Raw genomic sequence first — 13,664 nt, forward strand, 5'->3', positions numbered from 1 at the left:
ATTGCCAATTGATGGGGGGAAAAAAACCTCTGGTTCACTAATGCCCTTTAGGGAAGAAAACTACAATTCTTATCTGGTCTTGCCTGTATGTGATTCCAGACTCACAGCAATGTGGGAGACTCTTAACTGCCCTCTGAGCAATTAGGGATGGGCAATAAATGCTGGCCTAGCCAGTGACACCCACATCCTATGAATGAATAAAGGAAAAAAAAATGTTTTTTTTAATTTTAGGAATATTTGTCCTTTTTGTGTTTTCAAAAACAGATAATTAAACTAAGCCTGTTTTTCCCAGTTTTGTTTTAATATTCATTCATTGGATGAGGGAAATTAAAAGGCAACCACGTTGATGGAGAGCCAGGTTTTTTCCCTCAAGGACATTGGTGAACCAGATTTCTTTTTCCTCTAACAGTCGGACATTAGTTCTTTAGTAAAGCTCTTTAATGCCCTTCATGGCCATCATTAGGTTCTTCAAGTCTTTTTTTTTATTGAATTCAAATCCCACCATCTGCCAAGGCAGGAATCGAACCTACAGCCCCAGAACATTCCTGGGTCTCTGGAATAACAGTCCAGCAATAATACACTAGGCCATCGCCTCCCCTTAGTTTGTTGCTTGCATTGTCAAAACTTGAAGCACATTGACATGTATTTCTAGCTGTTTTTAATTTAATAGATGATATTCTTACTACGTTTATAATTTAGTCTAACTTTGCAAATTTGACGACTATAAATAATCTGCAGTTCTTCAAGTATACACAGACAAACTTACAGATTAAACAGGTTCAGCATACACTCTGATTTGGAACCTCAACCATACTTGCTGAAAGACTACCAAACATAGTGATGTATTCTTTAATGCTTTTAGTGATATTTCTGTTTGTAGCCGAGATGAGAGAAAATGGATTGAAAAACAGAACAGGGCAGCTCGTGCACAAAGGAAGAAAGAAGAAATGAATAGGATAAGAACACTAGTTGGTAGGTTTTAGATGATTTTTTGAAAAGTTTCTTTATAAGTTTGTGCAATTTGAAAATACTTTTGAATTTGAGTTACTGGAAGTTCAGTATTTCAGGTGTAAAATGTTTGTTCTGCTAATTTAATTTTTTAATTGGAACTAAAAACTTAATTTAAAGCAATAGGTAGCAGAATTAATGGGAGGAGAATATATATTTTTGTAAGACAAGATTCTACAGACCTTCCCCTCTGGCTCCTGCTTTTTGCTATCACTATCTCACCACCATGAAAATGTGTTGAGTGGAGGACAGAAGGAGGAATTTAGAGGGACTTTGCAAATAATATATTTGTTTCAACAGCAAGGTCCTGAAATAAATGGGTGAATATTGTAATATTTTGCATGCATCGCAGAGTTAGAATGCAGGTACAACAAGAAATTAGGAAAGCAACAGAATGCCATCGTTTACTGTGAGGGGAATTGAATACAAAAATAGACATGTGTTGAACACAATATTGGTCACCTTATTTAAAGATGAACCGGAATGCACTGAAGGCAATCCAGCAAAGGTTTACTAGACTATTGCCTAGAATAGGTAGGTTGCCTTGTGAGAAAACATTGTACAGGCTAAGCTTCTATCTGCTGGAATTTAGAGTAAGAGACAACTGTAGTGAAACATTAAATCATTTGGAGCCTTGACAGGGTAGATGTGAAGAGGATGTTTCATATTATGGGCGGACTAGAACTAGGGACAACTGTTTAAAAATTAAGGTCACCAATGTTAAAACAGAGATTAGGCAATCTTTTTTTCCTTAAATTTGAGAGTCTTTTGAACATTCTCTGCATGAAAAGAAAGTGGAAGGAGAGTACTTGAATATTTTTAAGACAGAGATTCTTTTTAAGCAAGAGGTTTAAAGGTAATCAGGGATAGATGGGAATGTGGATTTGAAGTTACAATTAGATCTTATTGAATGGCAGAGCAAGCTCGAGAGGCTGGATAGCCTAGTCCTCCTCTTACTTGTAAATTCATGTGGAAGTCCTGTGCTTTACTGTTATGTTAGAGGATTTGTTTGTGAGCTTCAGTATTAGGCTGACTTTGACTGAAAGTACCTGGAAGCCAAGTGAAATTGAGAAACAAACAGGAATTGAGGATAGATTCTTCATCGGTTGTAGATGTCAATCATCTCACACCAAGTTATTACTCCAAATGTTCCTCAGGGGAGTGTCCTTCAACTCGAACATCTTCATCTGTATCATCAGTGTCCTGCCCTCAGAAGCGAGGTTTGTTGCTCATGATTGCACAATATTTAGTTCTGTTCACAAAGCAGTTTTTGTGCATGTGCAGCAAGATGATATGTATATTTGATCTGATAAGTAACATTTGTGCCACACAGTTGCTGACCATCCCCAATAAGAGTGGTGTTATCATTGTAAAATCACCCACTGTCAATAATCTAGGGGCCAAAATTGACGAGAAACTTAATTGAACCAGTTGACTAAATAATGGTGGCTAAAATAGCAGGTTGAATGCTAGGTATTCTGTGGTGAATGACTCAGCTCCTGACTCCTGAAAGTCTTTCCATTATCATCAAGGCCAAGTTAGGAGAATGATGAATACTCTGTGTGGCTTTAACATCACTTGAGCTTGATGCCATTTAGGCCATAGCAACCTACACAAATGGATCACACAAATATTCACAATCTTCAGCTCCAATGCAGTGGATGCAAGATGCAATGTAATTCACTCAGACTGCTTCAACAACCCTCCTAAATTCGCATCTCCAACCCCCTCTGTGTTTGCTTGGAAATGTATTTCTATTCCTTCCTTGGGGTGGGTCAAAATCTTGGAATGCCCTACCTGACATCACAGTGGATATACCAACTCCATACTGACAGCAGCATTTTAAGAAGACAGTTCAAACTCTGGAGTAATTAGAAATAAGTGCTGGTCTTCCCAGCAAAACTCTCATCTTATGTTTGAATGAAGAAAAATGGAAAACCCAAGTGAATAACTAGCGAAATAAGGGATTAATTCGTTTAGATTGCAAGAGGACAAGTTAAATGCAAGTCAAAAGAATCTATAAACAATATTTCTGTATATATTTTTAAATGAACTAATTGTGGGTTTTGTACTTCAGATTTGCAAGTGGCAACACTTCAGTGTTTGGGGTATTATTTCTACTGCACCAATCTTCATTGTTAAACAAATCCATGTCTAAACATATAAAAGGATAGCTTTGTAGTCTCCAATGGATCAATTATTTGTTAAGTTCTCATAATATTAAGCATACTAGAAAGAGGTGCAGGCTGTTTAAGATGAGTTGTTTGTAAAGGGATTTCTTTCCTTGCATTAATCATTAAGGAAATGACAGGCTTCAGAAGCAAATCACAAAACTCTGGAGTGTCTGCTTTACTTGTAGAAATTTTGTTTGCATCTGAAATTTGTGGATTCAAATTCAACCCCAGCGCTTTAGCACATTCAGGATTTCTTTAAATGAGACATTATATGGCTTGTTCAAATGGATGTCATAGAGTCGTAGAGATGTACAGCATGGAAACAGACCCTTTGGTCCAACTCATCCATGCCAACCAGAAAGCCTAAATTAATCTAGTTCCATTTGCCAGCACTTGGCCCATATCCCTCTAAACCCTTCCTATTCGTATACCCATCCGGATGCCTTTTAAATGTTGTAATTCTAGCAGCCTCCACCACTTCCTCTGGCAGCTCATTCCATACATGCACCACCCTCTGCATGAAAAAGTTGCCCCTTAGGTCCTTTTTAAATCTTTCCCTTCTCGCCCTAAACCTATGCCCTCTAGTTTTAGACTCTTCCACCATGAAAGGTAGCATGGCATAATTTGATAAAGCATAGATTTCTTCTAGACTGCTGGTTGTCAACACACTTATCTAAACAGTGTTGTCCAAAACTATGGGCGGCACAGTGGTTAGCACTGCTGCCTTACAGTGCCAGAAACCCAGGTTCAATTCCCGCCTCAGGCAACTCTCTGGAGTTTGCACATTCTCCCCGTGCCTGCGTGGGTTTCTTCCCACAATCCAAAAATGTACAGGTTAGGTGAATTGGCCATGCCAAATTTCCCGTAGTGTTAGGTGAAGGGGTAAATGTAGGGGAATGGGCCTGGGTGGGTTGCACTTTGGCGGGTTGGTGTGGACTTGTTGGGCCGAAGGGCCTGTTTCCACACTGTAAGTAAGTAATCTAATCTAAAACAGAATTAAAAATCACACAATACCAGGTTATAGTCCGCTGGGTTTATGGAAGTACAAGCTTTTGTAGTGCTGCTGCTTTGCAACTACCTGATAAAGGAGCAGTGCTCTGAATGCTTGTACTTCCAAATAAACCTGTTGGACTATAACCTGGTGTTGCGTGATTTTTAACTTTGTCAAACACCGGCACCTCCACATCATGATTACCGAAAGTGGTTTTCCTCTTTATGATGCTTTCAGCTGTCTTATTTACATAGTGGTTAAAAAAATTCACTGAACATGAAGCATTTCAAGATATGATAAAATGCTGTGCAATGGTGCCTTCTAATATTACATCATAAGTTTAACACAATCATGATTTCTGTTTGGCAGCTACTTCATTTTGTGTGAGCATTTGATACTTCATGTAACAAATGTGCTCATTTCAAATGGTTAAAAGGAAATTGACAACCTATTACACATTCACCTATTTTAGAATCGTAGGCTGGTACAGCACAATGGAAGATCATCAAATCCATAGTTGTGCATTGCCTTTCCCTTTCAATATTATTGTTTTAAATAACTATCTTTCAAAATAATTTATAGTACCTATCTGTTTCTTTCCTTTGGATTTAATTGTGGTACGTACTGGTCTATAAGAGTATCATGCATGAAGATATACTGCCAATATTTACCAGTGAACTCTTGCAGCATACAATGCCATAAAATGTTGTATTTCAGCAGTCTATATGGTGATTTGTTTGACAGACACTGCTTACAGCTGTGATCCGAGAATAAAAAAGTTTAAAGAAGAAGAAAAGGCAAGGAAAGAAGCAGAAAAGAAGGCAAAAGCTGAAGCAAAGAGAAAAGAACAAGAAGAAAAAGAGAAAGTAAGGATTAGAAGCTGGGTAATGGCTATCCAGTTTAATTCTGAATGTGAGTTCTGCTGGAATAATTTTAAAAACAAATCTCATGTGAGGAAAAGATAATATGCCAGAATTGTCAGTGCGTGAAAGCATTTCACCTGGCTTTGGTTGCTTTGCCTTTTCTCCCTGTTTCAAACTTAGCTTGAATGGATGAAGCAATCTCTTTTAAAGGCATTCTTGGTAGATTGCCAGACAGTTTTTAATTCCAATTTACCTTTTATAGATTTATTCTCACTTCACTGAAATTGGACATCTTTCAATTAAGCCATTTTATTCTAATTGTTGGTTGTTCTAAACTATAGCTAATATGATACTTTAAATATTGTTCCCTAATTGCTCCCTTGCTGCCATTTGACCTACCTTAATTTCCAGAACCGTTCTAGCAATGCTGCTACCTCTGTTGAGCTGTAAACACCATGATCAAGAAAATTCTTTGTCCTTATTCTAATGTAATCTTGGATAGTAAGAGTGTAACATTCCCCATTATCATTCGTCTACAGATTTTGTTGTTGCATAAATTTCACTTGGAGTCAAAATGTGTCAATTAAAACAAACATCAACTCACTTCGACACTAATTGCAAACCTGTGACCTCTACCATCTAGAGTGCACAGGGGCACCACCACTTGCAGGCTTGCCTCCAAGTCATATTCCATCTTGATTTGGAAGTATATTGTGATTTCCTTTGTCACTTGTTGAAAATCTGGAACTCCCTCCCTAACAGCATTGTGCCTGTGTATCTAATACCATTCCTTAAACTTTCTTACTCTCCATTTATCTAAACACAAATAGTATTACTTGAACTCCAGTTATTCAGCCACTTGTTGCCAGTACCACTATTTTCCCCTCAATGCTAAATGCTCACATCCCCAGTACTTGCTATTACAAGTATATAAAAGGCGAGTATTGTAACATTCTTTCTGTGGGGCTAGGGAGAATTAATATACTTCAAAATTCTTTGGCCATCAATTTGAAGTCTATATTAAAAAAAATGATGGAAGTTAGTCATTTTTAGCTTGATGAGCTATTTGTTATAGTTTCCATTGTTAATTTAGTGCTCAAACTTGCCATTGTAATAACCATTCTGCATTTTAGTTGTGTCCAGGGGTGTTCTCTCTCAGGCCTGCCTATCAGTAATGAAGAGCAATGTGGTTTTCCAAGATGTATCTTTCTGTCTACTGAAGAGACAACAAACAACTACAATTTATATTTTAAAGTAGAGTGGCGGGGGAAAGCTTTAATCTGGGATTTGAGCCCTGACTGCTGTTTGTGTCCAGTCTAGCGCTCCAAGTTACAGACAAGGTATAAAATTCCAGCTGGAATAGGGTGAAAAAGGAGAGGAGAATGAGTGACTAGTGAGGAAGGTGGAGGGAGGGCACAGATCAGTGATTTAAGGAGGGACATGAGTGACTGTGGGAGGGGCTGGTTGAACTGACTGCCTGGTGAACGGAAAAGGGCTTCACTGAATCTTTCACCAAGGAGTATAGAAAGCTGTACTGCAATCTACATGTAACGTAGTATTTTTAGTAGTTACTTTAAAATGAGAGAGTTTCATATTTATTTGATACTATTGTTCATCAAGATAATACAAGCACTTTCCTAACAAAGAGTGTCTTAGAGATATACAATGCAGAAATAGACTCTTTGGTACAACTCATCCATACAAACCAGATATACTAAGTTAATCTAGTCCCATTTGCCAGCATTTGGCCCATATTTCTCTCACCTTTCCTATTTATATGCCCATCCAGATGCCTTTTAAATGTTGTAATTGTACCAGCATGCACCACTTCCTCTAGCAGCTCATACCATACACACATCACCCTCTGCTTGGAAAAATTGCCCCTCAGGTCCTTGTTAAATCTTTCCCCTCTCACCCTCAACTTATGCCGTCTAGTTCTGGACTCCCCCACCGCAGGGAAAATACCTTGTCTATTTACCCAATCCATGCCTCTCATGATTTTATAAACCTCTATAAGGTCACCCCTCAGCTCTCTCGCCTAATACCATCAACATTGGCCTTCCTTCAATTAGAACTTTAACTTTTAAATCCGGTCTATCCCTATCACTGTTTTAAAACTAATGGAATTATGTCCACTGGCCCCAAAGTGCACCCCCACTTGACACCTCAGGCACCTGCCTTGCCTTATTTCCCAAGAGTATGTCAAGTTTGCACCTTCTCTAGTAGGTATATCCACATACTCAATCAGAACCTTTTCTTGTACACACTTGACAAATTCCTCTTCATCTAAATCCTTAACACTATGGCAGTCCCAGTCTATGTTTGGAAAGGTAAAATCCCCTACTATAACCACCCTATTATTCTTACAGATAACTGACATCTTACAAATTTGTTTCTCAATTTCCCGCTGACTATTGGGGGGTATAAAGTACACTCCCAATAAGGTGATTATCCCTTTCTTATTTCTCAGTTTCACCCTAATAATCTCCCTAGATGTATTCCCAGGAATATCCTCCCTAACCTCCCCAAGTACAGCTGTAATGTTATCGCTAATGAAAAATGCCATTTCTCCATCATCTTTTGCCCCTCCCCACTTTTTATCTTTTCTATAGCATCTATACCCTAAAACATTATGCTGCTGATTCTGTCCATCTCTGAGCCATGTCTCTGTAATTGCTATGATACCTCAGTACTATGTTTCCCACCGCGCCTCTCGCATTGAAATAAATGCAGTTTATCAGTCTTACCTTGTTGTCTGCTTTGTTCCTGCCTGCCCTGAATGTATGACTTGCTCCTTTTCCCAACCATACTAGTCTCAGACTGATCTCGTTTCTTACTATCTCCCTGATGTGTGTATACACCCACATAGCCACCTACCTCCTGGGCAGACCGTTAGTATATTAGTCTCCATCCGATTCAGGTGCAATCTGTCCTTTGTGTACACATCACTCCTACTCCAGACGACATTCCAATTATCCAAAAATGTGAATCCTTCTCCCCTACACCAACTCCTCAGCCATGCATTCATCTGCTCTATCCTCCTATTCCTATTCTCACTGGCTTGTCACACCAGAAGTAATCCAGATATTACTACCCTTGAGGATCTTTTTTAAAAAATTCCTGCCTAACTACTTATATTCCCTCTTCGGAATCCCATCCTTTTCTCTTCCTATGTTGTTAGTTCTAATGTGTGCAATGACTTCCTGCTGGTCCTACTCCCCTTTGAGAATATTCTGCATCCTCTCAGAGATAGCCTTAATCCTGGCACCAGGGAGGCAAACACAGCATTCTCATTATAGGGCATAAACTGTCTGTCTGTGCCTCTGATTAGAGAATTCCCTATATCAGTTGATTGCTTGGAACCTTACATACCTGTCATTACATTAGAGCTATTCTCAGAAACTGGCTGTCAGTGCTACATTCCCTTGAGAGTCCATCACCCCGTACATTTTCCAAAACAGCATACTTGTTTGAGATGAAGATGGCCACAGGAGACTTCTGCACTGCCTACTTCCCTCTCCTACCTTCCCTGGAGGTAACCCATCTACCTGACTGTATCTTTGGTTTATCTCCCTTCTTGCAACTGCCGTCCATCACACCACCTAGTTCCTTTAAATTCCTCATTGCCTCTAACTGCCGTTTTAACCGATCTGTGCAATCTGACAAGGTTCACAACCAAACTTCCAGTGGACAAAATTACCAGTAACATCGGACAGGAAGAGCACATCACTGTACTAAAGGCCATCTGTGCACCTTAACAATCTTCAGATTCAGAAAAGAGTACATTCTTATTCCTCTAAAAATACTGCTCCAGGTTAACTTAGTACCGATGTTTTTATATTTTTAACGTTCAGTCAAGAGCCAGATCTCAATAAAATCATATAATCCAAAAAAAACTCTACTCACTATTGTATATTACATAAAAAAGCAGTAAGGTTACACTTTAAACCAGTCACTTAGCTGTCCTCCTGCTGTGAGCTCCCCCACACTGATATCTCCAAGGTGAGTTGTGAATTTCAGTCTTTATTTTTCTTAGATGAACTCTGATGTCCAGAGATACTTAATCAAACAGAAGAGGCAGTTGGCTGTGCAGATTCACGGTTGGATCAGACAGCAGTGTAGGTTTATTTGTTTCACTTCTCATGTGGTCCTTCTCTTTGTCTCTCTTCCTCCTTTCTAAAGTGCCGTTGTTTTGATTTTTCTCCCAAAGTTTCAAAATGATGCAACAGCTTATAAAGCAGTAATTACTGTTCCTAGAATTTGAGGAAATCTGCTCCAACACTGAGAAAACTTCAAAAAAGGAGTGGCTTTTTCCCATCCTCCACCTTGGATTACGCAGAGTACTGAATATTATTAAGCTACTTTATTATATTTTTATTGGAATCTGGGACCACATTGATTTTCAAGGTTTTTTTGTTACAATGTACATTCATTCATGGAAGGTGGTCACAGCTGGCCAGGTTGGTTTTTTTTCAGTCAGTAGTTTGTTTCTTATGCGTACACTGGATGAAGGCTTTGTTGGCTTGGCCAGCATTTATCACCGAGAGCATTTAAGAGTCAACCACATTGCTGTGGATCTGAAGTCACATGTAGCCCAGATCCAATCAGGATGGCAATTTCATTCCCTAAAGGATGTTAGAGAGCCAGAAGGGTTTATTTCAACAATCGCCAGTGGATTCATGATCATCATTAGTTTCTTAATTCTGGAGTTGTTTTTTGAATTCAAATTCCACCATCTGCCGTGGTGGGATTCAAACCAGTATCCTCAGAACATTACTTGGTCTCTGGATTTACAGTCCAATACCACTCTGCCATCACTTACCCCAAAGTAATTGCCATTCAGAAAGTGGGGAGTTAAAATCGTGTCAACTTGAAAAATAGTTTTCAAAGCACTACCTTTACCTTGTCCTTTGCTTCTCTTCCCATGTATATAATCCAGCAAGATCATGTTCTGTTGTTAGTATGAACTTCATCTTGTATTACACGCTCTAACTACCTTGAATGCTAAAATGCTGAGCTCACTTTATTGAGTTTATGCAAATACCTTTGTCCACATTTTTGGCCGAAGATATAAAAAGGGACTACTAAAGCACCTTAAGTCTAATAATTCTAGCTACTTGAAATGGCAAGATGTTTTTGCATTTTCGTGGAGATTGTAAAATGTGCTGTAATTTCATGATCACAAAAAAATTCACATCCTTTCTGTCTTTGGCCGGATTGAATTCTGTACAATATATTGAATGTTTACCAAATGTACGTGTCTTAATACACTTTAACCATAAGAAGTGTTAAGTCTTTTTTCATCCTTATTCGCAGATCAATAAAATATATTAAAAAAAGTACTAGACCCAGGCCATCTTAGATGTATGAATGCAGGACGTTGTAGAAAAGTGCATTGTGAGACAACTAAGTAAAGTCAAAAATGGGTTCCAAGCACTGTATCTGACTCAAATAAGAAATGCTGACCAACATTGTCACCACATTCTGATAAATATTTAAAAGTATTCTTAAAACTTAGGATAAATTACTGTAACAAAATTGTACATTTTCAGACACTTGAATTATTTCAAAATGCATTTTTAATGCCATGAATTTTGTGATTTGATTTGGTCTTTAAATCAAACTGGTTTAGGGTAAAGGAATCCATAATGCACCAATAAATTTTGCTTGCTCAAACCAAATTATCTCAGAATTTTGTCATCTTTTATAAAGACATTCAAAATGCTTCTGTTGTTCTTCGAATATAAGCAAAAACAGGCAGAATTAGAAGTTGCCCGGTTGGCCAAAGAGAAGGAAGAAGAAGAAGCCAGACAACAGGCCTTGCAAACAAAGAAGGAAAAGGAAACTCAGAAGAAAGCAATTAAGAAAGAACGACAAAAGCTCCGTACAGTCTGTAAGGTGTGATGCATGTCTTATTTTTTGTGTGGTTGGTCTGCTCTGGGCTTGCATCTTGAATATCAAAATAATTTCCAAAGTCAGTACAGTCATTTCTCTGTATCCATGAGTCTTCCATTCCTAAGAACCTCTGTAAATGATGAAATTCACAAGGGCAGAGTTTATTAAAAATAGGTTAAAACATGTGATCTTTGCCTGTGAATACTGACTTTTGTTACTTATTTTTTGATCCAGATAGGAGAATTCACAAATTGATTGCATGGATACAGATGACTTACTGTAGATGAAAAATCATGGGTCAAATGTGTGATTTTAAAGCAAGCCTCTGTATGGAACAGATAAACAGAAATGTGACCTACAGCATGAGGACCATGATAAATTAAAAAACAGAAATGGCCTTTTTAGATGCAGTATTCTAATTCAATTTCTCTCGACTAACATCAAAGTATAATATAGGTTAACATGCATTAAAGTGCTACCAAGAGTGCTGTTTAAGTTGGGGTTGGTAGACAGGAACTGAAGAAATTTTAATGCCAAACCAGAGAAAGGTAATTGCTCTATATGAGATAGAAAAAGCCTCATTAACGTTTATTTTATCTAATTAGAGTTTGTTGCTGTCCCTGCTTTTTGCCATGAAGGCAGCATTTGAATAGAAGACTTTTGCAATCTTTTAGTTTTCTGTCCCAATAATCCGTTTCCCCTCCTTCTATTTGCTAATGCAAAATTCATTGAATCACCCATGAATCCACTCCCAGAGTTTTCTCCATATATGTCATACTTGGACGGATATTATTGCCTTTGAAAATTATTGGGCAGTCTTTCTTTTTGCTAGTCTTTTAACAGCAGAATTTCTATCTTATAGGTAACTTTCACCTACCTGTTCTTGTAATTTTTTTTATTGCTTCCAGGCTTCTATTCTCACTGTTTTCTCCCCACCAGGTACTCCCATGTTGATATCAATTACATAATGGCTGAATCAGTTAGTATTTGTGATGTGACATGTATAGTTGCTGTTATTAAACCCAATAGATACACGATTACAGCTGACAAATTGCAAAACAAGATATTTCAAACCATTGTGAAACAGCATTAATTAAACATCAAATTAGCTGAAAGGAAATTAATAGCATTTTTTGTTTGGGTAGCCACTTTCTTTTATCGATTAAAGATAGGCTGGGATGTTTTGTTCACTGGAGCGTAGGAGGTTGAGAGGTTATTTTATACAGGTTTACAAAATAATGAGGATTATAGATAGGATTAATGGATGGGGGATTTCCAAGACTGGGGAAACACTTTTAAGGTGAGATGAGAGATTTAGAAAAGACAAAGGGGCAAATTTTTACACACAGTGGTTTGCACGAGTTGAATTTCCTGAGGAAGTGGTGGATGCAGGCACAATTACAACATTTATGAGATAAATAAGAATAGGGAAGGTTTGCAGGGATATGGGCCAGGAGTCGGCAGATGGGACTAACTTAGTTTGGGATTATGTTTGGCATGTACTAGTTGGACTGAAGGGTCTATTTCTGAGCTGTATAACTCTGTCAAACTTGTGCAATGTCATATTGATTTCCAAGCACTATATTTAACACTGTATGTTGCTTTCCAGCTCCATACTCTTCTCAACCTCCAAGTTGGTTTAGTCCTTTATAAAGTTACTAAAGCAGTGCAACTCAAAAATCATGAATGATCTCTTTTGTGAGTCAGAATCATGCATTATCTCTCCTGATATTCCTGGACCTTTCTACAGTGTTCATAATTGTTCCTTCATGCCATTCTCTACCAATTTCTCTCCTCTGCTTCTCCAAGAGACCTACCCACCCATCATCACTTCAATTAACCTTTTCATTATTTGCATACTTCTCCTTAGTGACACATTTACGAGGGTTGGGTCAGTTTTCACATTGCTTTTATATGTTAATATCAAACTTTGTCTCTTCACTTATTTTGCATTCTGACAGCATGTTGAAGACTTGTATCATGTCAAGTTTTGAATGATTTTCAATATTTGGAAGACTAAAGTGATTTAACTTCAATCCCTGCTGCAAAATCTATGCAAATCACAATCTCCACGCCCCTGTTCCACTGTGCTCTTGAGCAGAGCACATTCAAAATGTTGGGATCCTGTACATCATGAGCTGAGTTTTACATCTGTCCTTTGTGTTCATCACAAAAGCTGTGTACTTCCATATCTGCACTCCACTTTCTTGTATTGATCCTACAAGAATTTGAGGTTACCTATTTGAGTTTGAGATTTCCATTTTCCACAGAAAACAGCCCTGTCTTCTTTCAACCCTTTTTATGAATTTCATTTCAAATCTCGAATTATCATCTTCCTTTTCTTTGCATACTTTAGTGACTCCTGCCCATAAATTGGAGATGAGACCAGAACTCCATATATTGATTCTGGATGTGATGTACTCACTGTTCTGGTCTGATCTCGCCTGCCAGTTTACAATAAGCATTTAGAAAGTCTACTCTAAAACAATTACTGTCGCAGAACTGTAATGGCACAGAAGAGGGCTGTTCAGCCCATCGTGTCTGCACCAGCTGTATTACCTTTCTCTCCCTTCATATAAAGGAGATATTTTTGTCCAATTACAAGCTGTTTTACGACAATAACATGAGAGTAAACATTTTGCAGACAAATCACAAAAACTAGTAATGATGGATTGAAATTTGAGCCTTTGGTTTGATTTAACGGCTATGTTACACCAGTTAGTATACTTGGGA

The 13,664-nt window shown here is 38.0% G+C and overlaps 1 protein-coding gene across 1 annotated transcript in view; it reads left to right on the forward strand.

Annotated features, from left to right (window-relative positions):
- The window catches only part of dnajc2 (DnaJ (Hsp40) homolog, subfamily C, member 2), a 44,003-nt gene that overhangs the window by 25,837 nt on the left and 4,502 nt on the right, over window positions 1-13,664 (forward strand). Inside the window, exons 8-10 of the mRNA XM_043713834.2 lie at window positions 881-972; window positions 4,918-5,039; window positions 10,785-10,934. Coding sequence (XP_043569769.2) covers window positions 881-972; window positions 4,918-5,039; window positions 10,785-10,934 — 364 coding nt within the window. The remainder of the gene's footprint in view (window positions 1-880; window positions 973-4,917; window positions 5,040-10,784; window positions 10,935-13,664) is intronic.

The sequence above is a fragment of the Chiloscyllium plagiosum genome, unplaced genomic scaffold, assembly GCF_037043375.1.
Source record: "Chiloscyllium plagiosum isolate Xiang-an unplaced genomic scaffold, Cpla_swu_hap1 HiC_scaffold_23, whole genome shotgun sequence".
Lineage (NCBI taxonomy): Eukaryota > Metazoa > Chordata > Chondrichthyes > Orectolobiformes > Hemiscylliidae > Chiloscyllium > Chiloscyllium plagiosum.